We start from the raw sequence: 27,271 nt of genomic DNA, 5'->3' as shown, positions 1-27,271 counted from the left end.
CCGCCCCTTGATGTATTATTCTTAATTTTGCTGGTTACGTTATTCTTGATTGTAGTCTTAACTCTTTCTTTTAATGTTGAAACTGCCAAGTTCCTTGTTATCCTGATGGTGAGTCCCTGAAATTTGAATTGTAACTTTCTAGCCATTTGTAGTTTTTTTCCCTTGATCTGATAGTTCTGAAATTTGGCTATAGTGTTCCTTGCAGTTTTTTAATTTGATATGATTGATGGGTTTTTTCAATTTCTGTTTTGCCTCTGATTCCAGAACATCAGGGCAGTTTTCCTTGATAGTTTCTTGAAAGATGCTTTCCAGGTCAGTTTTTCCCAGTGAGATTTACTTGCATTTTTTCCTATTCTTTTGAATTTGTTTAATGAATTCTTGATGTTTCATAGAGTCATTAGCTTCCACTTGCTAATTCTAACTTTTAATTTGTTGTTTTCTTCAATTAATTTTTGTACTTTCTTTTTATTTGGCCAGTTATAGTTTATTTAAGGAGTTATTTTCTTCAGTGAATTTTTGTATTTCCTTTTTCATTTTGGCTAGTTTTACTTTTTAAAGCAGTTTTATAAGCTGTTGATTTTTTCATAATTCTCTATTATCACTTTCATTTCTTTTTCCATTTTTCTTCTACCTTTCTTACTGATTTTTAAATTCTTCCAAGAGTTCTTCCAAGAGTTCTTTCTGGACTTGAGACTACTTCCCATTTTTCTTGGGGTTTTGCCCATAGATGATAATGGCATTGTTGTTTTCTGATTTTGTGTTTTGGTCTTTCTCTGTTACCATAATAACTTTCTGGGACATCTTTTTGTTGTTTATTACCCCTTTTTGACTTTTTTTTTCCCTTTCTTTTAGATTTGGACTGTTTTCTAGGGTACAGGGACCACTGTCTCAGGCTTCTTGTGCCACTGAAGACCCTTTGTTGTTTTCCTGATGCTGCTCTGATGTTACCCTGAGGCACATGGCCTGCCTGGCTCTTCACTGAGAGGGTGGGGTGGAATGAGAGGTGACTGATACTGCTGGAGGCAGTAGAGGTCTGACAGTTTACCTGGTGCTGAACTGGGGTCCTAGTGGTTGTATCTGGCATGTGCTGAGGCTAATGGGTGGATCTGTGTTTCCTTAGGACTAGATTTAGTTATGTGGAGGTCTGAGCTACGAGGATGTCCGCTTGCCTATGGCTGTACTGAAGCACGCAGTGGTTTTGGAGCTGTGGTGGGGAAAGGAGGGAGTCCTTTTGTTGGTGTTTGCCTGCCTATCATACTGGGGTTCTGGAAGTCAATGTTTGCAGAGATGGGAGTTGCTGCTGGCTTGTCGGGGTACTACATACCCTGGTCTGTGCTTCCTTTTTATTAGAGTAAGATGGATCTTTTTAGTAGTTCTTTCAAGTTTCTTGAGCTAAAAAATTATTTCATTGTATCTTTTCGCTGGTTTTGCTGAGCAGGATTTGTTTTGGGTTGCTATTCTATGGCTATATGGAGGTGAATGTGGGAGTTACAATGACTTACAACTTATTTTGGCATCTTGGCTCCCAGAAGTCCTCTGTTTATCCATTCTTTTTTTTTTTTTAAGATTTTTCGATGCAATGGGGTTAAGTGGCTTGCCCAAAGCCACACAGCTAGGTAATTATCAAGTGTATGAGACTGGATTTGAACCCAGGTCCTCCTTACTCCAAGGCCAGTGCTTTATCCATTGCGCCACCTAGCTGCCCCTGTTTTTCCATTCTTAAAGCCTTCTTAATTGAATTTGTAATTTATAGTCTCTGTAACTTGTTTAAGGTGGGGGGGTGGGCTTTGTTGGGTCCAGCTTTATACTCTGAAGTCTTGTTGCTGCTTACTTAGGGATCAAATGATTTTGTTCTTCTAGGATCAATTCTTCAATCTCAGTCTGGGGACTTGTGAAAAAGCCTTTAGGGCAAGCGAAGTGGTCTGATCTAGGTTACTCTGTTCTGAGCTTTGCATACTCCTCTTTTCTATACAGCTGTTAGGTTTATTTCTGCTTGGAATTTCAGTAGACTCTTGCTGGTGTCCTTTGTCAATTATCTTGAAGGCTCTGCAGATTCAGAGGGACAAAATTTCCTTTTTCCCTTTGATGTGAGCTCTGAGATCTCCTTACTCAGCTGCAGGTCTCAGACTACTGAATCTGACCCTTCCAGGGTCAACCGCACAGATACTTCTGTTATTGCTCCTTGCCGAGTACACAGTCTCAGGCTTCCTGTCTTGGTCTACATCTGCTGCTATTACTCTTAAGCATACTTTTCCTCCTCATTTCATGTTTGATCTGGGAACCTAACTCTGGAATCATAGAAACAGAGTTCTAGGTGACTCCTGATTCTGCTTCTTGTGGTGTAAAACCCTTCCATTTTAGAGTCCCTGCTTGATCAAGACTTTATGCTCTTTCCATTAGTATACAACCACAGACCCTAGTTTTGTGTCTGTGTGTGTGTGTGTGTGTGTGTGTGTGTGTGTGTGTGTGTGTGTGTAGACTGGAGGGCTCCTTCCTTCCTTCCTTCCTTCCTTCCTTCCTTCCTTCCTTCCTTCCTTCCTTCCTTCCTTCCTTCCTTCCTTCTTCACCCTCCCTCACCCTCCCTCATCATAGTCTACAGGCAGCCCTGTCTCCTTGTGCTGACCTGGACTGGAAAAATGATTGACTTATTTTTCTTTGTATTTCTTGAACACAGCTCATTTGGAGTTCTTTTTATGTCTTTGCTGAAATTGTTGGGGGGGTGGTGGTTGAATTTGACCCTGCTCTACTTCTTCCTATTCTGCATTCTTTTTTTGTATTGTATACTTGTATAGCAATTACCCAAGTTGATGAGATCAGAGATTCATGGAAGTATCAAAAAAAATTTATAGCCAAATTTTAGAGATACAGCTAAGGTAGCAAAGGGGATAAGTATCAGATTTATTGTCAAGAAGACATGAATTCACATTCTATCTCAGACACTAGCTTTGTGATCCTGAGCAAAGCACTTAATCTTTCTCAACCTGTTTCCTATGAAATGGGGAATGATATATGTGTACCTATAATATGAGTTGTCATGAATATTAACTAATGCTAATATTGATATTATTATCATCACCATTGTTACATAGGAGAGCAAAAAATGTACTATTGTAGAATTGTTTACTCTTAACTAGATAAACAAAGCACCAGCAGTTAATATTTGTATAGCTAAAATATTTTTCTCACAAAAAGCTTGTGTTGGAAAAATAGTTCAACTATTATTTTTCTCTTTACCAATGAAGAAATTGAAGCTCAGAGTGATTTAAGTTATTTTAAATCTGTCATACTTCAGGTAAGACAGGACTCAAAATTGAGTGTTTTTTATACTTCACTATGCTATCTTGTATTACGTTATTTCTGTTAGCATTACATAGAAATAACTTTTGGGATGTTATTCTCAACCAAATGTCATGAATTCCAAAGATTTTTTTTAAGGTTTTTGCAAGGCAAATGGGGTTAAGTGTCTTGCCCAAGGCCACACAGCTAGGTTATTATTAAGTGTCTGAGCTCGGATTTGAACCCAGGTACTCCTGACTCCAGGGCCGGTGCTTTATCCATTGCGCCACCTAGCCACCCAATTCCAAAGATTTTACAGTGTTCTTTAGTGGAACTGAAATTTCTCTGATATTTCTTGCAGTATTGCTATGCAACTGAGTTTAAAAATTAATCTTGCAATTTTATTACTTATATATGATAACTATGTTTTCATAATTACATTGATTATAACATATTATCATAACATTCTTTTTTTAATTTTTGCAAGGCAATAGGGTTAAGTGATTTGCCCAAGATCACACAGCTAGGTAATTATTAGTATCTGAAGCCGCAGCCACCTAATTGCCCCATTATGACATTTTTTAGGGAAAAAAATCTTTAAAAAAAAATCCAAACTTGGGGGGGGAGGAGACAGCTAGGTGTTGCAGTAGATAGAGCACCAACCGGCCCTGGGGTCAGGATACCTGGGTTCAAATCCGGCCCCAGACACTTAATAATTACCTAGCTGTGTGGCCTTGGGCAAGCCACTTAAACCCATTGCCTTGCAAAAACCTTAAAAAAAAATCCAAACTTTATTTTCATGTAGTCTTGTGGTTAGTATTTATAATTTTTTCCTTTTTCAAAGCAATGGGTTAAGTGACTTGCCCATGCTTATACAGCTAGCTAATTATTAAGTGTTTGAGGTCACATTTGAACTCAGGTCCTTCCACTGTGCCACCTAGCTGTCCCAGTATTTATAATTTTGATGGTATAAAGTAGAAATCTACTTCTTTGTGGGAAAATCTGGATTTACATAAAAGACAAACTATAAGTTGTTTGTTTTAAAAAATAATTCTTTTTTATAAGTCTTTTGACTTTTTTTTTGTCTAATGGAGGCAATTCTAATTTTCAAATACAGTTTTTTTTGCTGTACTTGGACATTTATTCCCAGAAAACATTGTGCTTATTCAGAGTCACAGAGTACATGGGGAAAAGGGGTTGGCACACAAAGCTCAAAAACTTTGTCAATAATACTTTTTTTTAAAAAGCAAAGACTTAATAAAAATGGCAGCACATTTTTATACATCTTAATTGGTTTAAAAATGCTTACATATTACAGTAATTGGCTTTGGACTGTTGCTCAGACTATATCCTAGACAACTTTGCAAGCAAGAATTTAGTCAGGGGCAGCTAGATGTCACAGTGGATAGAGCACTGACCCTGGAGTCGGCAGTACCTGAGTTCAAATCTGGTCTCAGACACTTAATAATTACCTAGCTGTGTGGCCTTGGGCAAGCCACTTAACTTCATTGCCTTGCAAAAACTGAAAGAAAGAAAAAAGAATTTAGGCAGACAATAACTTCCCGGGAGGCCATGGCCTAAAGGAAAGGGAAAAGAAGAGAATGTGAGTAGGAGTAAGGATGGTATAGACCAGGTTTTTCTCCTCTCTTAGCATTAGAAGATATGCAAAAAAATAGGAGATTCTACCTTGTTAGAGGCTTAAAATTTGCTTTTGAAAGTGATTGTAAGAAAAGAAGAAAACCAAATTAACAGTATCAAAAATAGAGTGAAATCACCACCAATAAGGGTGAAATTGAAATAATAATGTGTAGCTATTTTGCCCAACTGTATGTCTATGAATTTGACAATCTAAGTAAAATCGGTGAATATTTACAAAAATATAAATTTCACCAATTGACAGAAGAGAAAAATAAAGTACTTAAATTATCTTATTTCAGAAAAGGAAGTTGAATAAGCCAGCATTGAATTCCCTAAGAAAAAAATCTCAAGGACCAGATTGATTTTACTAGTGAATTCTACCCAAGATTTAGAGAACAATTGGTTCCAATTCTATAAAAATTATTTGAAAAAATAGGTGTTCTTATGACATCAATAATGGTGTTACCTAAATCAGTAAGAGTCAAAGCTGACAAAGAAAATTATAGATCAATCTCCCTAATGAATATTGATGTGAAAAATTTTTAAGTTTTAGCAAAGAGATTATAGCAAGTTATCACTAGGATAATATATTAGGATCAGGTAGGGTTTATATTAGGTATTCAGGGTGGTTCAATATTAGGAAACCATTCAATAGCAAAGCTAACATAAATCAAGTGAGTAGTGTCTGAATAGATGGTGAAAAAAGCCTTTAATAAAATATAGTATCTGTTCCTATTTAAAATACTAGAGTAGAGGAATAAGTGGATTTTTTTCTTAAAATGATGATTTGTTAAAACCATCAGCAAGCATTATATGTATAGGGGTCAAACTAGAGACATTTCCTGTAATATTAGGGGTGAAACTAGGGTGCCCATTATCACCACTAGTATACAATATTGTATTAGAAATGTTAGCTTTAGCAATAAAAAAAAGAAATTGAGGGGATTAGAATAGGTAATGAGAAACAAAGCTCTCTTTGAAGTTGATATGTTGGTACATTTTACAGAGCCCTAGAAAATCAACTAAACTACTTGAAGTAACTAGTAATACTTTATCGTAAAGTAGCAGGATATAAAATAAACCCACATAAATCATCAGCATTTCTAACAATTACCAACAAAACCAAGCGGGTAGAAAGAGGAATTCCATTTAAAGTAATTAGACAACATAAAATATTTGAGAATTTACCTCCCAAGACAAACAAAAAAATTGTATATATGAACACAAATACAAAATGCTTTTTTTCACAAATAGAGTTAGACCTGAACAATTAGAAAAATGTCACTTACTCTTGTTAATCTGAGCTAATATAATAAAAATATCAATTCTGCACAAATTAAATTACTTATTCAGTGCCATACCAATCAAAGAACCAAAAAATTATTTTACAGAGCTAGAAAAAATAGTAACAATTCATCTGGAGGAACAAAAGGTCAAGAATAACAGAGGAATTAATGGGGGAAAAATGCAAAGCAAGTTGGCCTAGCCATACCAGATCTAAAATGCTATTATTAAGAAGCAGTCTAGTCCTGGCTAAGAAATAGAGAAGTGAATCATTGGAATAGATTAGATACAAAAGAAAAGTAGTAAACAATTTAGGTAATTTGGAATAAGAACCCATCATTTGACAAAAAAAGTTTGGAAAACTGGAAAATAGTATGGCAAAAATTAGGCATAGACTAGCATCTTAAATACCAAGAGAAGAAGAACAAGGAATAGTCTGTGGAATAGGGAGAAGTTTATGACCAAAGAAAAGATAGAGAACATAATGAAGGGATAATTTTGGCTACATTAAATTTTAAAGTTTTTGCACAAATAAAACAAATGCAACCAAGATTAGAAGGAATGCAGAAGTTAGGTAGTTATTTTTATAACTAGTATTTTTTGATAAAGGACTCATCTCTAAAATATATAGAGAACTAAATAAAATGTATTAAGAATACAAGTCATTCTCCAATTGATAAGTAGGCAGAGGATATGAACAGAGTTTTCAGAGAAAGAAATTAAAACTATCTATAATCATATGGAAAAAAATGTTCCAGAGCATTGTTGATTAGAGGAATACATATTAAAACAACTTTGAGGTACCCACCTCACAGATTGTTGTAGAGGATGTGGGAAAATTGGGACACTAATGGATTATTGATGGAGTTGTGAACTGATCCAGTCATTTTTGGAGAACAATTTGGAACTATACCCAAAGGATAATAAAACTGTGCATACTCTTTGATATCTAGCAATATCACTACTAAGTCTATCCTAAAGAGATGATAAAGTAAGGGGAAAGAACCCATTGCACAATTTTTATATTAATAGCAATTTTCCAAAGAATTGGAAATTGAAGGAATACTCATCAATTGGGGGGGGTGGCTGAACAAGCTATATGATACACGAATATTATGGTGTACTATTATTCTATAAGAAATCATGAGTGGCCTGATTTCAGAAAAGCCTGGAAAGACTTATATGAACTGATGCTGAGTGAAGTGAGCAGAATCAGGAGAACATTATACACACTAATAGCAGTCTTGTGAGATGATCAACTATGATCGATGGAACTCTCAACAGTTCAGTGATCAAAGACAATCTTGAGAGACCTGTTAATTAAAATGCTATCCACATCCAGAGGGAAAAAACTATGGATTCTGAATGTAGAGCAAAACATACTATGTTCACTTTTTAAAACTTATTTTATGTTTTTTCTTTCTCATGTTTCCCCTCTTAGTTATTTTTCTCTTCTTTCACAGATTGACTAATAGAGAAATATATTACACTTGGTTTTATTTGTACAATCTTTATCAGATTGTTTGCTGCCATGGAGTGGGGGTTGGGAAAATGTGGAATTCAGAAGTTTACAAAGAGATGAATGTTGAAAATTATCTTAGCATGTAATTGGAAAATAAAGGGGAAAATATAAAAGATATACAAAAAATATATCTTTATCTGGTCAGAGACCTAAAATTTACTTGTCAAAGTGGGAGGCCAAGGGATTAAAGTTTGTGAATTATGGAGAAGTGGTTCAGTTTTCTTCATTCTTTTTTTTTTAGGTTTTTTTAAAAAGGTTTTTTTTTTTTTTTGCAAGGGGTTAAGTGGCTTGCCCAAGGCCACATAGCTACGTAATTATTTAAGTATCTAAGATTGGATTTGAATTTAGGCACTCCTGACTCCAGGGCTGGTGCTCTATCAACTGCGCCACTTAGCTGCCCCTAGTTTTCTTCATTCTTAATGTTTCCTGTAGGGGAAAAAAAGGTATATTTGAAATATGAATATGCTCATGATGCTTCCTAATTATTTCAGTTGTGTGGAACTAATTTGCATTTTTGAAACATTGAAACTGACTCTGTTGTGTTAATTTAGTTTAGTTTTAGGTTTAGTTTAGTTAGTTTAGATTTTGTAACTCTTATACTAAGCTGTTAATTCTCCTTCCATTTATCTCCTCCATAGATCATTTCTTTTCCAATTCTTTTCTCTCTCTGGTCTTCTCATTTAATTTATAAATTGTTTTTTTAAGAATCTTGCTTTTATAGACATTCTGATGTACTTTAAACTACATGGTGTTGTTTTTTAGATTTTGCTTTTTAATGTTTTGGATATATTCTTTTTTGAGTTTGTGTCTTTGGTATATCTTTGGTTTCATAATAGCTTTTTTCATAGAAGACTTTAGTTTGTGGTTTGTTTTTTATTCATCCTTGTGGTCTTATTTCCTGAATTGGAATCTTGTATTAAGGCCAAGTACTGTGTAGTTTTAGAAGGAATTCTGAGGCCTTGGATGGTAATCTCTATTATATATAGTCCTGTCATGGTATTCTATTTTGGGAGCTATATCCTTCAAGAATCAGAGGGATGGGACAGCTAGGTGGTGCAGTGGGTAGAGCACTGGCCCTGGAGTCAGGAGGACCTGAGTTCAAATGTGGCCTCAGACACTTAATTGCCTACCAGTGTGACCTTGGGCAAGTAACTTAACCCCATTACCTTAAATTAAAAAAAAAAAGAAGAATCAGAGGAACAGCTCAGACTAAGGAGCTTCAAACTTTAGGTGGAATCAGTCCCCTCCTGGACTGACTAACTCCAGAGTCTGATTTGGGTCTCTACAGTGAGACTGCAAAGTGTTTTTTTTTTAATAATCTTGATGAGATCTGACATTCTTCTTAAATCTTTGTTGCAGAGAAAGACTGGATTACTTAACTTCTTTTTTTAGTCATTTTTTTTAGTCTTTTTTAGTCTTTTGAAGCTGAGAAATTTATCTATAATTTAATTGCTTCAATTCTTTAAAGAAATAAAATTCTTAGACTTTCTTTTGAGAGATGGCATATACATTGAAAAAATAGAGAACAATATAAAAAGCTTATTTAAAGAAGATAGAGAGTAGTTTGTGAGTTTAGATGGTATCAGGGAAAATTTTCCAATTGAGATGACATTTCACTTGTTTGAAAGGGTAAGTGTGTGGAAAGATATTCCAGGTTTTTGGAATGTCCTGAGTATTGGCAAATAGAGATATCAAGTTAATTGGAAAGTGCATCTTTTGATTCTTAGCATATAGAAGAGTATGAGTAAAGAAGTAACATTGATTTTTTGATAAATAATGGATCCATATATTTCATATACTACATTTTATGTAAATATCTGCAAGACCACATCTGTATGTAGGCCTTGGCAAAAAATCTTAGTCATCTATAGACCCTTGTTCAAAAAGTGCTTGGAAAACCCAGTAAGTACTTAGGAACTTTGCATTAATAAAATATGATTTTGTAATAAAATAAGGAGAAAATGTAAATTTTTTTTTTAAGTGTTTGTAATGCTGATCACATTTTATTTTCTTTTAAGTTCTTTAATCAGGTTCTTATGCTTGGGAAGACATCTATCAGTGATCTGTCAGAGCATGTCTTTGACTTAATACTGGAACTCTACAATATCGACAGTCATTTGTTGCTATCTGTTTTACCGCAGCTTGAATTTAAACTAAAGGTAACTATGTTCTAAAAATGCTATTTGAGATAAATCAGTATTTTTAGTTTTTGTGTTTTTACATTTTAAAAATAATGTCTTAATATCAAAATTTTTTTCTTTAGACAAATCTTAAAACAAATATCTCATAAAGTTTTTTAGATAAATGACTTAAAAAAAGCAAATATCACTTCCATTTCTCCATATAACTACTCCTCCCCACCAAAGTTCAACCAAACAAAAATCAAAAAAAACAATTTATGAATCCTTTGTTAAAAACAATTTGCAAAAGCAAATCCATTTAGTAGCTGCATTTAGAAGTGATTGCAACAGTTTGTACCTCAATACCTCTCTCTATTGAAAGAAAGCTAATGCTTTCTTATCTTTTTTCTATGGACAGGGGAGAGAGGAAAGAATGGTCAACAGTATTGAATGCTAAAGGGAGATTAATTAAGACCAGAATTGTAAAAAGGTCATTGAATTTATTCATAAAATACACCCTAGCAGCCTTGGAGAGAACAGTTTCAATACCTTGTTGTTATGGAAGGACTTAAGAAATGAGTTAGGAAAATGTAGACAAAAATACAAAAAAGAGAAAAGTAGCTTACAAAGTGGTAAACTTCACCCAAAAATGAATTCCTGAAAACTAGACTAGACCTAACAAATCAGTGACTCTGAGACAAGCAGGAATTATTGAGACCAAGTCAGAAAATTGAAAGAAATAAAAAGTCTAATACAAACAACAGATCTAGAAAATTGACCAAGGAGAGAATATTTAAGTCACAGCTCCACAAATACTAAAATATCCTTCTTTACCCCTCAAACAAAAAATTGGACAGTTTTCCAATAAATTATTAGTGAAAACTGCCTAAAACTATTAAAAACAGCGGTGGACCAAAGACAGAAACTATCTACTGAATCACTTTTTAAAAGAAATCTACAAAAGAAAAGTGTCAAGAAACCCATAGCCCTACTTCAGAGTTTCCATGTTAAAGAGAAATCCTGAAAGCATCCAGAAAGAAATAGCTCAAGTATCAAGGAACCCCAGATAGGATTGCAAAAGATCTGGCATCTTTGATTATACATGAGAAGAATATTTTACCCTGCAAAGGTACATATCCATCAGGGAAAACTTGACTTTTACTGTAGAAGAGCACTTTTGAAACAGAGTAACATATTAAAAGGTATATTTTTTTGAGCAATTGTAAGGAGTTATGTTTTCTTATAATTGGGGTGTAAGGGAAGAGTATATAAACAAGGAGAAAAGGTTAGTGTAAGAGGTTATATGAATATCACTCATTTGAAATAGACACAGAAACATTCAACACCCAATTTAGTGTGGAAATAATAACAGATTTAACAAGGAAACCACTAACTGGGGAAGCTTAAGAAAGAGGATAATATCAGGAATGGAATAAGTCACATGCAAAACAAACTTCCTTATCTTGAGAATCAGTCTCTAGAATAAAGAATCAATGTACAACAATGATCAGTTGAACTTATATAACACAAATTTGTTGTGGACCATGGTCAGGATTTGAAGCAAGGTCTTCCAGACTCTAGATCTAGGGCTACACCACACTACCACCAACCTGGCTTTAGATGATGAAGCAGCCCAAACCTCACTTGCTCATTGTTTGGGTTTTGGTGACTCAGGGTGAGTGTAAATATAATTATTTCTGTTCTAACCAGAAACTCTGAGGGTCTTCTCCTCCCAGATTGATTCTTTTGAGGAAGCAAAGTAAGCTTTCTTTTCCCTCAATTCTTTTAATGACTTAATAGAATGCCTCTGACAAAAAGACCTAGGAAAGACCTTAACTTAAAAAGACCAAGATTTCCCATTACATCCTCACCAGTTCTCTTGACCCAGGTCTCGCTGAGCTTTGGAAAAAAGAATGAGGTTGATGACTTTGCACAGCCCTGCCTCACTTAAATCTACTTCACTTGCAAGTTGACAACAGGAAATCACAACTTCAGGAAACTTAGGTGAAAACCAGATTTATTGCAGGAGGAATGGACATGCATTGATGGAACAAAGAGTTCAGTCTTTGCAGAAATTTACATTTTTATAATAGCAGGACAAAGGGGGAAACCAGGAAAAGGGCATGATATAGGAGGAGGAACTATGAGGCAAAGATGGGGAAAAAGACCCAACCCCACCCACCATGAGGAGGAGCATGATGATGGCAAAGATCCCGTTCTTTTCCCTTGGGAACTGCCAGATTATGATGAAAGTAGGATCTGCTTTATCTGTTTTGTGATAAAAGTCCATAATAACATAGGGGCAACTAAGTGGCACAGTGGATAGAGCTCCAGCCCTAGACCTAAGTTTAAATCCAGCCTCAGACACTTAACTGTGTGACCTTGGGCAGGTCACCCATTGCCTTGCCAAAAAAAAAGTCTATAACTACAAATGTGAAAATCAAATAATCCTACTTTCAAATACTGATATGGAGATCTTTTGTAATGATAATAGAATTGTAGTCTTAGATCTTGAAAGATAGTTAATGTTGATCAACTGTTATTTTACAAATCACATTTTGCAATCTCACTTTTGTAAATCCATTAAGGTGAAGTGAATTTTACCAGGTAACTCAGGGGAATGTCTGGATGAACCAGGATCAGATTCCACTGGGCTTCTCTCTTAATTTGAGTAGATACTTTTTAATGTTGCTTGAAACCACTTGGGAAAGTAATGTATTTAATTTTGGGGAAAAATAGGAACCTCTGTGAGACTTATATGGATATGTTTGGGAGAAATATTCTGTTAATTGAAAATCCTTGGCAAAAAGTTTGTGTAGAATTAGAAGATAGCAGTTTTAAGGGAGCTATTTTATTTATTACTGTAATCCAAAATAACAATAACTGTGCTTTTTATATATTCTGTTGAAATTGATATTAAAGGGAGTATTGTTGGGACTATATCTAAATATAATTGAAAATTACATCATTCTGAATTTTTTAAAAAAAGCTTAACTATTTTCAATAAAAATAAAATTGATTATTTTGTGATTACTTTTTAATCCTTTTAAGTGAATTTATTGTTTGTAATGTTTTAATCTGTTAATAATTTTGTGTTAAAATATTATAAACTATTTGGCAAGTAATAGAATTATATTGAAATAAAAAGTTGAAGTGTTTAATGAAATTGCATTTCATAAAACAGAATATTCTTGAAATTGTAACTTTGGTCTCTTTTTAAAAAAATTATATATATACTACTTGTAATCTCCCTAAGGTAATGCAGTGTGGCAGCTACTTAAGTTCTTTTAATTAAGTTAATTTTGCCTCAGAATTGTTTTTGAATATCCCAGAAATTCTGTGATCATCTAAATCCAGGATTGTTGATTATTCTTATGGGACATATTATATATGTAATTTCTTGATTATATATTCAGTAGTCACATTTAAAATGAAATATATTAAATGACTTAAATATGGTAGAAAAGTATATATAGTTCTTCATTTTCAGGTAAATTTAGATTCTTTATCCCATTTTATTGTGTAGCAAAAGACCACATATTTTTGACACGTTATTTTTCAGAGCAATGACAATGAAGAACGCCTACAAGTTGTTAAATTACTAGCAAAAATGTTTGGGGCAAAGGACTCAGAATTGGCATCTCAAAATAAACCACTTTGGCAGTGCTACTTGGGAAGGTATGTACTGTTTTATTTCCCTTTCCATATGGGAAAATATTGAAGTATGCTGACATTTCTTTCAATTCATCTTTCCAATTCATATTAAGGACAAAATTCTTTTTATGCACTATGACACAAATAATGATAGTTACTATATCATGTATAATTTTTAAGAGCCAATATAGCCAGCTCCCCCCAGATCCCTGTCCTTTAATTTGACTTCTTTGGTAAACATTTTTGCCAACTTCTAAGATGACACAATTTAAGGATTTTTCCCTTCACACTTAAAAGCTACACATATAAAACTTACATTCCTGTATTGAATGTGTCATTTTGATATATTGCAATTCCTTGATTAGAGATGATGGTGAAATATAGTAAAATATAGTACTTGATTTGGAAACTAAGTATACTGGTAATTAAATGTTATTACAGTATTACTATGAATTGTAACTGTAAATATAGAAACTCATTTTTGTGTGTGTGTGTGTGTGTGTGTGTATGTATGTATATATATCTGTGCCCTAGTTTCCCCATCCATTACATATAATTTCCTAAGCTCACAGATCTCAAACTCTTTAGAACTCATAGTTTGTACATCAAAATTATTGCCAACTTTTCACATTTTGGTTATTAACATGAAAGCAAAATGTTATGGTTTGTTACCAAGATTTTTTAAAAGTCGAATAAAGCCTTCTAAAATTGAATAGTAAATTAAGCTAATCTTTAGTTAACTTTAATAATAATAATAATAATAATAATAATAATAATAATGTAGTACAAATGATACAAGTACAAGAAGTTCAATTTGAATTGCAAATTAATTTTAATGTATAATATTGCACTTTTTCATTTATTCTCTCCAAATCTCTAGATTCTTTGTTTGCTCATTCTGTTAGATTTTCGACCTAGTGTATCTACCCATTCTTTTGGTTCTGTTTTTTCTACTTTGGGTTGTTTAAGAGTCTATATTTCTTGTGTTTCTATCTTAATTGAATTGTATTTCATTGCATTAATCCATATTACCATGTTATTTATTTGTTAACCTCTTTTTGGAAATTTCTTAGTTCATTTGATTACCTAGGCTAATTGAAATGAAAAAGGACCTTTAATACAAAACAATAAATAATCGTGAATTGGAATGCAGTAAGAATAAATACTAGCTCAGATCAGCAGTATTAATTGGATTTTAAGAGTGAAGGTAACTCAGTTTCAGAGCATTTGTGAATAATTTACACATGGACATTGTCAATTTCTTGATTTTAGAATACATTGTTACTTGTTAAGAATTATATGATGTTTAAAATTTAAAGCTTGAATATTAAATATATATTTATATTTTACTGAAATATTTGTCAAAAATGTTCAGGACTTTTTATTGCAGCCATTTATTATCTAAGTGAACATTTTGATGATAAACTATATGTGTAGTTTAGTGTTCACAGTATAGATTTTTGAACTGAATGGTTCCTTCCATTTTAATTTGAGTCATTATCTATTTTCTTAGTTTTAAAATTTGACTTATGAATTTGGTTATTAAAAAATAAGTTTGCATTATAAAATATTTTGCATTTGGTTGAAGTACCTGCCTTCTAACTGTGTGAATTTGAGGAAATCTCCAGTGTTCAGATATATTTGTTTCCTTCTATAAAAGTATTAAACTCAGTGTTTATAAATTCCTTGATCCTATACTCAAAATTTAGTGGTTTATGTAAAATAAATTAAAATTTAAAACATTTTAGTTTATATTTTGAAACTAAATCATTTGTTTATAATTGTATCAATTTATATTAACTTTTAATGCTTATGCTTAGAAAATGTGTCAATTTATTCTTTAAGATGCTCTTATTAGTAAATTAAGTGTATAATTATGTACAACTGATAATTAGATATTTTATGACTATTTTACTACATTAACTTGTGATATGTGACATTTTTATTCTCTTAAATCTGGAATTATAAGGTGTTGAGGAATTTAGCATCAAGTTTCATTTATTAACCTAAGCTTTACTTATTAAAACTTGTTTGGGGTTGTGGCCTCAAGTTCAAATTTGGGACTCCTATTGTTTGCTGAATCCCATAAATCAAATCATTTGGTAAATAAATATCTATAATTAAATTTGACGTTTGGTTTGAACATTTTTTTCTTTATTTATAGATAACACTCAACAGTTTAGCTTTGACTTTTATTTTCCTACCTGCATATATGAAATGTTTAGAGGTAAAGTGTCTTATAAATAGCCTTGAAGTTAGGAAAAACTAATTTCATGTGTTCTATGTGAATATTGCCTACTTGCTTAACTGCTGAGTACCCCCATGCTTTAAGAATGTTAATGAATTGCACTGATAATTCACCAGTAGAATTTCCATACTAGTAGTTCATTCTTCTGATGAAATCAGTTATTTGAACCATGCCCATCCCCCACTACTCCCCAACACCCCAGAAAAAAGAAAATAGAAGAAATATTAGGAAAAAAAGTTTCAGGAATTATCTCTCAAGTTTAAGATCTTTGAAATTCTTAATGATGAAATATGAAAAATTTTTTGATATTTTAAAAATTGTATTAGAGTAGTAGGTATTAATATTAAACTGGATTAATGATACTATCCATTTATGAAATGACTTGATAGTTTTAAAATATTTTGGTTAAGGAAACAAGCTTAGAGACTTCAAGGGACTTGAAACTAGCACCTAATAAAGTTTACAGAAATGAAACTGAAAACTAATTCTTAAATTTTTGGGGTTTTTTTCTACTGCACTGTGCCTGCTATATTCCTTTTATCTCTCTGTTTTTTAAGGAAAACCAATTTTATATAATTTTTTTAACTTAGAGTCTTCTAACGGTTTTTTGTAATTGACATTTTAGAGTTATAGTGTTTTGTGGTACATGAAAATGGAAACTTGTGGTTCTAATCCAGTTATCTTATAAAAATGTCATTTATTTTAAGGCATATATTTTTATTTTTATTTAAGGCAATGGGGTTAAGTTACTTGCCCAAGGTCACACAGCTAGGCAGTTAATTATTAAATATGAGTCTGAATTTGAACTCAGATCCTTCTGACTCCAGGGCCAGGGCTCTATCCATTGTGCCATGTAGCTGCCCCCAAAATGTCATTTCTTAAATGAAATAAATGTATAACTTTGGAGTAAGAGTTGAATTCACATTAATTTTGCAATTTTATTTAAACATAATGCTTTTTCTTTTTAAATTTTAAATAGGTTTAATGATATTCACGTACCTATACGGCTTGAATGTGTGAAATTTGCTAGCCATTGCCTTATGAACCATCCTGATTTGGCAAAGGATTTGACAGGTACTAAGGAATTTTTTAAAAGAAATTGTTTTAAGAATTGATTGTGTATTATCTTGTATTGGAAACTTTCAATAGGTAAACTGCCTTTTCTTCTCTACTGATAACCTCATTAATTAATCCTTGATGAAGTTGTTGAGTCATTTTCAGTTGTGTCTGATTCTTCATTAGCCCATTTGGAATTTTCTTAAAGATACAGGAGTAGCTTGCTATTTCCTTCTCCAATTCATTTTACAAATGAGGAATTTGAAGCTAACAGAGTTAAAGTGATTTGCCCAGGGTCACATAAACTAATAAGAGTGTGTGGCCAGATTTAAACTTCCTGACAGTAGACCTAGCACTCAGTCTTCTGGCACCACCTAGCTTCTTAGCATCCTAAAATGTATAACTGTATAATATGATATTGAAGACATCTAACCATACTAGAAATCTTAGGGGAAATCTGAAAATCTCTAGGGGATTTAGTACTTCTGGGGCGTTAAGTAGATTTAACACTGAATTGTTGATTATTCCAAGAGAGTTTTCCTTTATGAAATGAGAGCCATGTTTAAAGATAAAGAATTGTAGATCCTGACATCTTTAAGGGAATACAGAAATTCAGAACTTGGTATATGTATACTTTATCATTGTGATTTTTTATGTAAACTTCATTACGGTGATCAAACTTAATAGAAAGTCCTTTAGGAAATTTAGGGAAGTTGAAATTAAAGATCATAATGTTCAAATATAGCTAAAGATAAATGTTTAAGGTATCTTTGCATTTAGTTTATCACTTCTTAGTAAGAATGCTTTTAAATTAATGAAAGTAATTAGAATGTTTTTAGTCTTCATGAGACACTTTAAGTTATTTTTCTTACATTTCTATTTTTGGTTATTTTTCTTCTTTGTATCTGCTTATTCTTTGTGGTACTTAATGTCAGTGTTTGATTAATATCTTTGAAAACTAGCATTATTAGAGATAAGGAAACTTCATAGTTGACTTCAGAATATTTAAAACTGACTTTCACTGCCATTTAATGATTATATGACTTTGAGCATATAACTTTAAATGAATTTTTCAAAAATTTATTTGATGCCTCATGTATGCAAAGCAATTTTGTAGTTGCTGAAAATTTAGGGACAGAAAGGAAATTGTCTCTTTTCTCAAAGAACTTTTGTTGTAGTTGGGTCAGGTCCTAGATATAGCTTGTATACAGATAAATAAATATAAAGTAATTTGAGCGGATATCAAAACAAGAAAACTGCAGAAAATGTACTTTGTGGGAATAGCCTTTAATCTTTGATTCTTTATGTAAAACATTTAGTAAACTTTAAAACACTATGTAGGGCGGCTAGCTGGCGCAGTGGATAAAGCACCGGCTCTGGAGTCAGGAGTACCTGGGTTCAGATCCAGTCTCAGATACTTAATAATGACCTAGCTGTGTGGCCTTGGGCAAGCCACTTAACCCCATTGCCTAGCAAAAACTTAAAAAAACCCACTGTAGATAATATCTGTTATTAATTATCTATGAATTTAATAGCCCTTAAATGCTTCCATGGTAGCTACTTTTGGTCCTGTGCTATGTGGTATACACCCTGTGAGGGCCCAAGGGATATCATTCTAAGGCTTTGCAGATTTTGTTGGTGTTGAGGAGTGCCTAAATCCTACCTTCTGCAGGAGACCTTTTTCCATCTTCCCTCCCGACCCCATCCAATAGGACTTTCTTCTAAGATTACCTTTCATCTACTCCATTTATCTCTTTATAATGTCATAGTTATTTATATAGTGTTTTCCCATTACAATGTGAGCTCCTTAAGGAAGAGAAAATGTTTTTATGTTTCTTTGTATTTTCACAGTGCCTGGTACATAGTAAGCACTTAGTAAATATTTATTGACTGACCAGTCATCTATTATACCTTATACATTTATTTATTTCTCTATACAGTGTACAATACTAGGCATTTAGATAATAAATGTAAAAGCAAAATAGTCTTTTGCCTCAGGGGCTAGTGCTTATGTTCTACTGGATCCAAACACCATATACAGAAATTACTATATTTCCAGGAATATTGAGTATTTGAGTTGAACCTTGACAAATGAAATTACTTTTGTCAAGTGTGAGAGTGTACTTTCTCATCATGGGGATGTCTGGCAGTTTCCATTTTTCACTTTATGTGCTAGGATTACAATGTATTTGAATTCAGAAGTAAACAAAATCAGGTAGTCCCAGAAGATAAAGGAACAGTGTGTTATTCTTGAGTCAAAGAATATTAAACATGTCTTAAATGTAGCTAGGTGTAGAAAACTTAGGTATTGTTATTGATTGGAGTCCCAGCTCTGCTTAAGGACTAATTGAGAGACCTTTTCTTCCTTTCCTGCTTTCTCCATTTCACACCCTCACTTGTTGAAATCAGTCTAGAGCGAGAGAAACAAGTCTACAGCTCAAAAACAGATTTCTTGTTATCGGGACTTCTCAACTAGAAATAGGGCATCTAATACCTGGCCTAATTTCTTATTCTTCTTGATGCTTAAGAAGAGAACCAGCTGATAACACCCTCTACCATCAAAGGATTTTTGAGGGTGGGAGCCACAATAAAAATGTCACATCTTGGTCTTTGTCTGGAAAACTTGTACTTTTCTCTCTTAACTCATTTTAGTTTTTCCATTTTTTTTTTATTCTCTGTCCTGGATCCTATAGTCTATTGGGTTTTTTTCCAAAGGCAATAGGGTTAAGTGGCTTGCCCAGGACCACACAGCTAAGTAATTATTAAGTATCTGAGGCCAGATTTGAACTCAGGTACTCCGTCCAGGGCTGGTGCTCTATCCGCTTTGTCACCTAACCGCCCCCTATAGTCTATTGTTAAGAAACTTCTCTTCATTTTAGATCTCTTCTTATATTTCTCAATTTGATCTTCCCCAAAGCCACTACATTATCCATATCCTACTTCCTAACCATCAGTGTCCCCTCAGTTCCCATCCCAGGCTCTTATCTTTTTTCTTTGCTCTCTACTCCTCTTATTGATTTTATCATCCACTTTGCATAGTTAAATGGATTCTTTACAAGTAACAATACAAATAATAGTCCTAGTTTCTCTTCTCATACCTCAGCCCTGTATCACCAGTTCCCTTTTCCTTATCTCTTATTGGATGTCTTGGGGACAGCTCGATGGATAGAGTGCCAGTTCTAGAGACAGGAAGACTCATCTTCCTGGGTTCAGATGTGACCTCAAGACAACTATCTGTGTGATCCTGGGCAAGTTATTTAACCCTGTTTTCCTTGTCAAGAAAACCCCAGGGGTGGTTAGGTGGGACAGTGGATAAAGCACCAGCCCTGGAGTCAGGAATACTTGGGTTCAAATCTGGTCTCAGACACTTGATAATTACCTAGCTGTGTGGTCTTGGGCAAGCCACTTAACCCCATTGCTTTGCAAAAACCTTAAAAAAAAAACCCAAACCAAAAAAAACCAAGAAAACCCCAAATGGTATAATGAAGACACCATTGAAAAGCGTTGAAACAAAACAGTAAGCTGGATGTCTCAAGCTTTATAGCAGCTGAATTGGACAGGCAATAGAATTCTAGGCCAGGAGTTTGCTTCCAGATTTAGGCACCTATTAAACCCTGAGCAAGTCACTTAACTTGTGTCTGCCTCATTTGCTCACTTGTAAAATGGAGATAATAATAGCATCTACTCCTAGGGTGGTTGTGAGAATAAAAAAAGATAATATTTTGTAAAGCACATTGCAAACTTGAAATTTTTCTATAAATTATCATTATTGTATTCAAAACAATATAGGGCGGCTAGGTGGCGTAGTGGATAAAGCACTGGCCTTGGAGTGAGGAGTACCTGGGTTCAAATGCGGTCTTAGACACTTAATGATTACCTAGCTGTGTGGCCTTGGGCAAGCCTCTTAACCCTATTTGCCTTGCAAAACACCTAAAAAAAACAAAACAGAATATATTCTCTATTCTCTCCCTTTTCTTGAACCTCCCATTTTTTCTAGCCATCTAAGATTTTCAACCTTAACTCTGGTAATGTCTCCTTTGCTTTGTATCTGCTAAATCTAATTAGTTGTACATCTACAACATCTCTTTGAGCTGTCCCCTTTTCACCACACTGACACAGCCTTCACTTTAGTTTAGCTCTGCAGTGCTTCTTGCTTGAAGCATTGCAGTAGTCTTCTAGTAGGAAACCCTGCTCATAGTCTACTATCTCCTCTACACTGATCCTCATTGTCGTTTTAAAGGACAGCTTGACCATGTTATTCTCTAAGGTCAAGAAATTTTAGTAGCTCAAATTAATCTTTTTTATTCCCTGAATTCAGCATTCCACTTTCTGCCTCCTTGTTTTTTTAATCTATCATCCTGCTTCTCTTGAAATATATTCCCTCTTCTTTTTTCCCTGTTTAGAAATTCTAGTTTCCATAAATTTCAAGTCATATGCTACCCCAGTTTTTTGAGTTTTCCCCTTCACATTTTAGTGTGTTGTGTTATACACATTCCCTGTGCATTTTGTATGTATAGATATAAGATATATAAGTTACAGACACACATCCAGAGACTACAGACACCCAACACACACACACACACACACACACACACACACACACACACACACACACACACATCCTAACAGAAAACTTTTAAAGATGTTTCACCCTTTTACCAAGGCCCTATCCAGTTCCTTGTTTGTATGAGAGATAGCCTTTGTACTATAAGGCAATATCATGGGAACATAATATCTGAAAGGTCCTTCCAAGCTGGAAGGGTGTTGAGTATAAGTTTAGTGACGAGACTGATTTTGTTCATGAACATTTAGGTGCAGGTTGGCCAATTTTTCAAACATAGCAACTCTGAAAGATAATACAAAAGATCAGCATCAGTGGAGGAAGATGTTGGTCAAATTATAGATTTTTGAAATAGGGACATTTTCTCAGTCAGCAAGACCCTGATAAAAAGTGTTTACTATGGATAAGTTAACTACTGGTAATTATTTAATGAATAATTTTTATTTTGTTGATAGATCCTAACATTCTTCCATCTGTCATTTAATAATGCTATAATTATTTTGATGTCTTTACTTCATATTTCAGTGTTAAAGTCAGTTTATGGACTTGTAGACTTAAGACCTGAGAGGGTCTTAGAAATTATTTAATATAACCCTTTAACTTTACAGATGAGGAAACTGAGGCTAGATAAGTTAAAGAACTTGAGCAAAATCACTCATGTAGTAAATGGCAGAGCTGTCTCCCTGCCATTGATCTTCCAAGTAGTTGCATTATGTACATTTTCATGGCTGACTGAATGAGAGCAGTAAGTTTTAGAATTCCAGTGATCTGAATAATGTAAAATTTCTTTAGAATCTTTAGCTAGATTGTCTTTTGATCATTTTTGTGTTACAGTTTTACAGATTTGAAAGGACAAGGATTTTCCTACCTTAATACTTTTGTTACTCCTTTAAAAAATCTCTTTCCATAGTCTATACCATGATTATTGTTCCTTAATTTTTCTTTCTTTTTTTTTTTTTTTCTTTTGCAAGGCAAATGGGGTTAAGTGGCTTGCCCATAGCTAGGTAATTATTAATTGACTGAGGCTGAATTTGAACTCAGGTACTCCTGACTCCAGCACTGGTGCTCTATCCACTGCGCCACCTAGCTGCCCCCTTATTCCTTAATTTTTCGTGAGAAATAATAAAATCCTTTCTGTTTAATCTTTTGGTATCTTATATTTTCTGGTATTTCTAGTTTTTTTTCTTTTTCTTTTGTATATCTATTAAAATTTAGAATTCCTACTTTTTTTTAAATCTCATTCTTAATTGAGCCTGTAATTAATTGTTTTCAAGGACAGTTCTCTACTTTTTTCTATTATATCTCTTGACCCAAATTTATCTATTTTTCTATCCCTTCAGTGAATTAAGATTTTAAAGCCTAAAAGCTTAAAAACTCAGTAGTTGCCCCTCTCCTGATATAGATTTCTGCCTTTCATGAATTCTACTTTTTTAAAACCTTAGTTTCATTCTCTGGTGCTTTTTTGTATTGAGAGACCTATTAACCTAATTTGTATTTTTAAACTTCTCTAGAAATTTCTTAGATGAAATGGTTCTTAAAGTCTATTCATTAATCTTATTACAAAAACATTTACTTCTTATTCTACTGTTTATTTCTTATATTGGTGATTTAAATGAGCTAACCATACCCCCCCATTAAATTAACATCGTTTATTCTCCACAATCAAATTTATACATGGTAGTATTTTTTATACATTGTTCATACATATCATGATTAGTCTGTAAGTATCCGATTTTAATTTATATCCAAGCTCAAAAATATTTAAGGTTAAATTAAGCTAGAAAGATCAGGATAGTGATAATTTAGGACTATTCTATGGGTCACATAGTGTTTTAGAAATGGGTAAGATGGGCTTGATTTATTTATTGTCCTAATTAAGCAAAACTGACAATTTTGCTTTTTAACAGTTGATCTTGGTATTGGAAAACAGGGCATTTCAACTCTAGGAATTATTGGGAAAAAGCAGAAGGAAAAGACAGAATGAGTAAAGTTCAGAAGAAGTGATAGTTCAGTTGGATAAGTCAGAGCTCAGTTACAAGGAATTGTTGCTTTGAGTGGCTTGTGAAAATGTGGAAGCATATGATCTAAACTTTATAAAGAAGTGTGGCCATAAAGACTATTGAAATTAAGTTTAATGGTTTGAAGAACTAAAAGAAAGGGTTTTTAAGATCGGGGAGAATAAATGGGAAGGCATTACTGGCAATGAAGAGACTACTGAAAGGAAATGATGGCTTGAGGAAAGTCAAGAAGACTTGGCTTTGGATTTAAGGATATATTTAGAGGGATTAGCCCTAGGAAAAAACCTATTATGCTTAAGAGAAAACAGAAGAGGGAGTGAGTCATCCTGAGAACTTTTGAGGCCTAGAAGAGAGGACTTGAGGACTTGAGGGAGCTACTAATGAATGGGGTTCAAAATTTTTGTTGACTATATTGCAAATTATTTGCAGCAGCTATGAGTATAGTCATTTCATATGCTCAGAATATCACTATGAATTTTTCATCTGCTATCTTTGTGTCAGTCATATCAGTTCACATTTGCTGAATCTTTGCATCTATCCTTATCTCGTTCATTTGTCAAATGAAGTTCTTTAGTTCTTCAGAATTAACTATCTTCTCCTAAATATCAATTCCTTTCACACAACTTTATATAATTTAAGGGATCATAAAGTAAACATTCTTATCCTTCTCTGAAAGAGCAAATTTATTTTAACATTTATAATTCATTCTAATTCTCCTACCAAAAAAATTATATAAAAGAAATTTATTTTGATAAGTAATAGCAGAAGTCAAAAAATAATGGCTTAAAAAAATACTATCCATCTTCATTAAACTAATATAAATAAACAATTCTTTCAAATTCTTTTGATAGTGTTTGTTAAATTTAGCGAATTCTTTTTCTTTTTGAGGCATGTTTTTAATTATGTATATGATTTCTTTAATTAGTTTAAACTACAAAAATATTAATTCTCATTATGGAAATTTTTTCTTTCAGAATATCTTAAAGTGAGATCACATGATCCTGAAGAAGCTATTAGACATGATGTTATTGTATCTATAGTTACAGCAGCTAAAAAAGATATTCTACTTGTTAATGATCACTTACTTAATTTTGTGCGAGAGCGAACATTAGACAAACGGGTAAGTAGTCATGAGTGATAATTTGTAGTTTGAGCTGCTACATATTTTTGATTTTAAAATGTTTCATTATTTTTTCCCCTACTTTGATAAGCTTGGTAACACATTTGCTGGAGAAATAAGGATAGAAACTACACCTATGATTACTGGTATAGGGAATTCCTCATTGAAGAAATGCTCCAGATCTACAGAGCTGTAATCTTTAGTAACTTATAGTCTTGGTAGTTTATTGGAGTAAGGAGGTAGGAAATGATTTACCCAGAGTCACACAAATGGTACTATTTGTGACAGAGATAAGACTTCCTAACTTTAAGGCAGATTCTATTATATTTCTAACTATATAATCTTCTTGATAATTGTATCAACATCACAATAAAGACATTTTCTGGGGTGGTGAGGTGTCACGCTGAATAGAGCAATGGCCTTGGAGTCAGGAGTACCTGGGTTCAAATCCGACCTCAGACACTTAATAATTACCTAGCCGTGTGGCCTTGGGCAAGCCACTTAATCACATTGCATTGAAAAACCTAAAAAAAATAAAAGACATTTTCTAGTTGTTTTTTTAAATATCAGACAGGGATAGTAATATTAAGTAAATAACACCCCCACCCCCACCTCTCAATTCCAGCCTGACTGCTCATTTACTCATTTCAGACATCAGGGTCTCCCAACACACATTTTAGCCAGAGTAGTTAATAAATATATATTGTATGCCTATAATATTCCAGGCACTATGCTAAGTACTAGGGATTTTAAAAGAGGCAAAGCACACTTCTTGACTTCAAGTAGTTTACAGTCTAATTGGAAGACAATTTGTAAAAAAATATTTATACACATACAAAGCAAGCTGTGTACAGAATATATAATTAAGTGGAGTTGAGGAAGACCTCTTGTAGAAGGTGGAATTTTAGTTTGGAGGTCAGTAGTTGGAGCTAAGGAGGAAGAATGTTCCTGGCTTGGGTGACAGCCAGAGAAAATACCTGGAGCAAAGAGATAAGGAGTGTGGAACAGTCAGAAGCCAGTGTTACAAGATCATAGAAATATGAATCAGGAAATAAAGTGTAATACTAGAGGCAGTAGGAAGCCACTGGATTTTATTAAGAGAGGTAGGTGTGTGTGTGTGTGTGTGTGTGTGTGTGTGTGTGTGTGTGTGTGTGTGTGTGAGAGAGAGAGAGAGAGAGAGAGAGAGAGAGAGAGAGAGAGAGATGACTGAACCTCTGTTTTAAAAACAAAAAAATAAAACGTTTTTAAACAGTATTTTAAAACAAAACATTTTAGTGGCTAGGTGGATTGAGAAAAAGGCTTGAGGCAGGTTGATCCACAGCCCTACTATTGCAGTAGTTCAGGTATTAAGTGATTATGACACCAGAGTGGTGACAATGTCAATGGAGAAAGGGGGACATATTCAATAGATGTTGCAAAGGTAAAAATAAATAAATCTTAGCAATAGATTGGATTGGAGAGTAAGAAATAGTGAGGAATCTTGAATGACTTGTAGGTTTCAAGGCTGAGTGACTGGAAGGATGGTGTTACTTTCTTGACAATAAGGAATTTGGGAAAGGGTAAGTTCTGTTTTGGACATATTGAGATGTCTGAAAGGGAGTTGGAGAGGTGATACTGGAGGTCAGCAGAGAGATTAGGACAGGAAAAGTAGATTTGAGAATCATTAGCATGGAGATGGTGATTAAATCCATGGGAATTGTTGAGATCATCAAGTAGAGTAGAGTAGAGTAGAGCAGAGCAGAGCAGAGTAGAGGGAGAAGAGAAGAGGATCCAGGATAAACCCCTAAGGGACAGCTACAGATATTACACCTGATCTGAAGGAGGATTCTGCAAAAGAGACAGCTAAGGAGTGGTCATAGGTAGAAGGAGAACCAGGAGAGTGGTATTTTGAAAAATCTTGAGAAAAGAGTTTAAAGAGGAGAGTGATCAAAAGCTGCAGAAAGGTCAAGGAAAATTAGCATTGAGAAAAGGCCATTGAATTTATTAATTAAAGAGAGAACAGTTTCAGTGGACTGATAAGATCAGAGGTCAAAAGGCAGTAGGAGAGAGGAAAAACAAGCAAGATAATTGTACAGTGTATAAAATGGAAATTTTTTTTCATGTCATAGAATATAGATAATTGGAGGTTGGGGAGATCTGTCAGTCCTGTGTTCCTATTCCATCTTTATAATTTTACAGATGAGTAAAATGAATCTGAGAGAGTTAAGGTGTATTGTTCAAGGTTACACAGCTAGATAAAAATAATAAATGATTTAACAAATTGATTTCTTTTAAATATTGCTTAAGTCAGGGATAGTATAAATACTTCTTCACTTTTATAGATTGGGTACCTGAGACTCCAAGAAATTTGTTTTTGAGTGTAAGATTTGAAAGTAGTTTTCCTAACTCCTCCAGGTCAGTACTCTTTGTAGCCTCTGATGTTTTTCAGTAATAAATGACAGACATAAGCAACATCCCAGGTCTTTGATTGTAAATTAAAGCAATCTTGAGATATAATTTTACACTTAAAATATTTTAGATTGGCTGAAATGGTAGAATTGGAAAGTGACACATATTGGGATATGGAAAAAATGGGACCTTAATTCATTGTTGGTGGATCTGTGAGCTGATCCAACCTTTCCAAATTCCAAACCAGAGCAATGCAACTATTAGTTCTATTTCCCAAGATGATTAAGGAAAAATGTAAAGAACCTATATGTTCTGAAATATTTATAACAACTCTGTGGTGGCAAAGAACTAGAATTTACTGGGATGCCCATTAATTGAGGAATGGC

At 33.6% G+C, this 27,271-nt stretch overlaps 1 protein-coding gene across 10 annotated transcripts in view; it reads left to right on the top strand.

Moving 5' to 3' along the window:
- The window catches only part of PDS5B (PDS5 cohesin associated factor B), a 249,318-nt gene that overhangs the window by 82,749 nt on the left and 139,298 nt on the right, over positions 1-27,271 (top strand). For all 10 annotated transcript variants that reach the window (XM_074216065.1, XM_074216066.1, XM_074216063.1 and 7 more), the window contains 4 exons: positions 9,739-9,879; positions 13,403-13,518; positions 16,722-16,816; positions 24,352-24,497. In XM_074216065.1, the coding sequence (XP_074072166.1) occupies positions 9,739-9,879; positions 13,403-13,518; positions 16,722-16,816; positions 24,352-24,497 (498 nt within the window). The remainder of the gene's footprint in view (positions 1-9,738; positions 9,880-13,402; positions 13,519-16,721; positions 16,817-24,351; positions 24,498-27,271) is intronic.

The sequence above is a fragment of the Macrotis lagotis genome, chromosome 1 (assembly GCF_037893015.1).
Source record: "Macrotis lagotis isolate mMagLag1 chromosome 1, bilby.v1.9.chrom.fasta, whole genome shotgun sequence".
Taxonomy (NCBI): domain Eukaryota; kingdom Metazoa; phylum Chordata; class Mammalia; order Peramelemorphia; family Peramelidae; genus Macrotis; species Macrotis lagotis.
The sequence above is the reverse complement of the archived record's forward strand: the minus strand, read 5'-3'. Positions and strand labels throughout refer to the sequence as shown.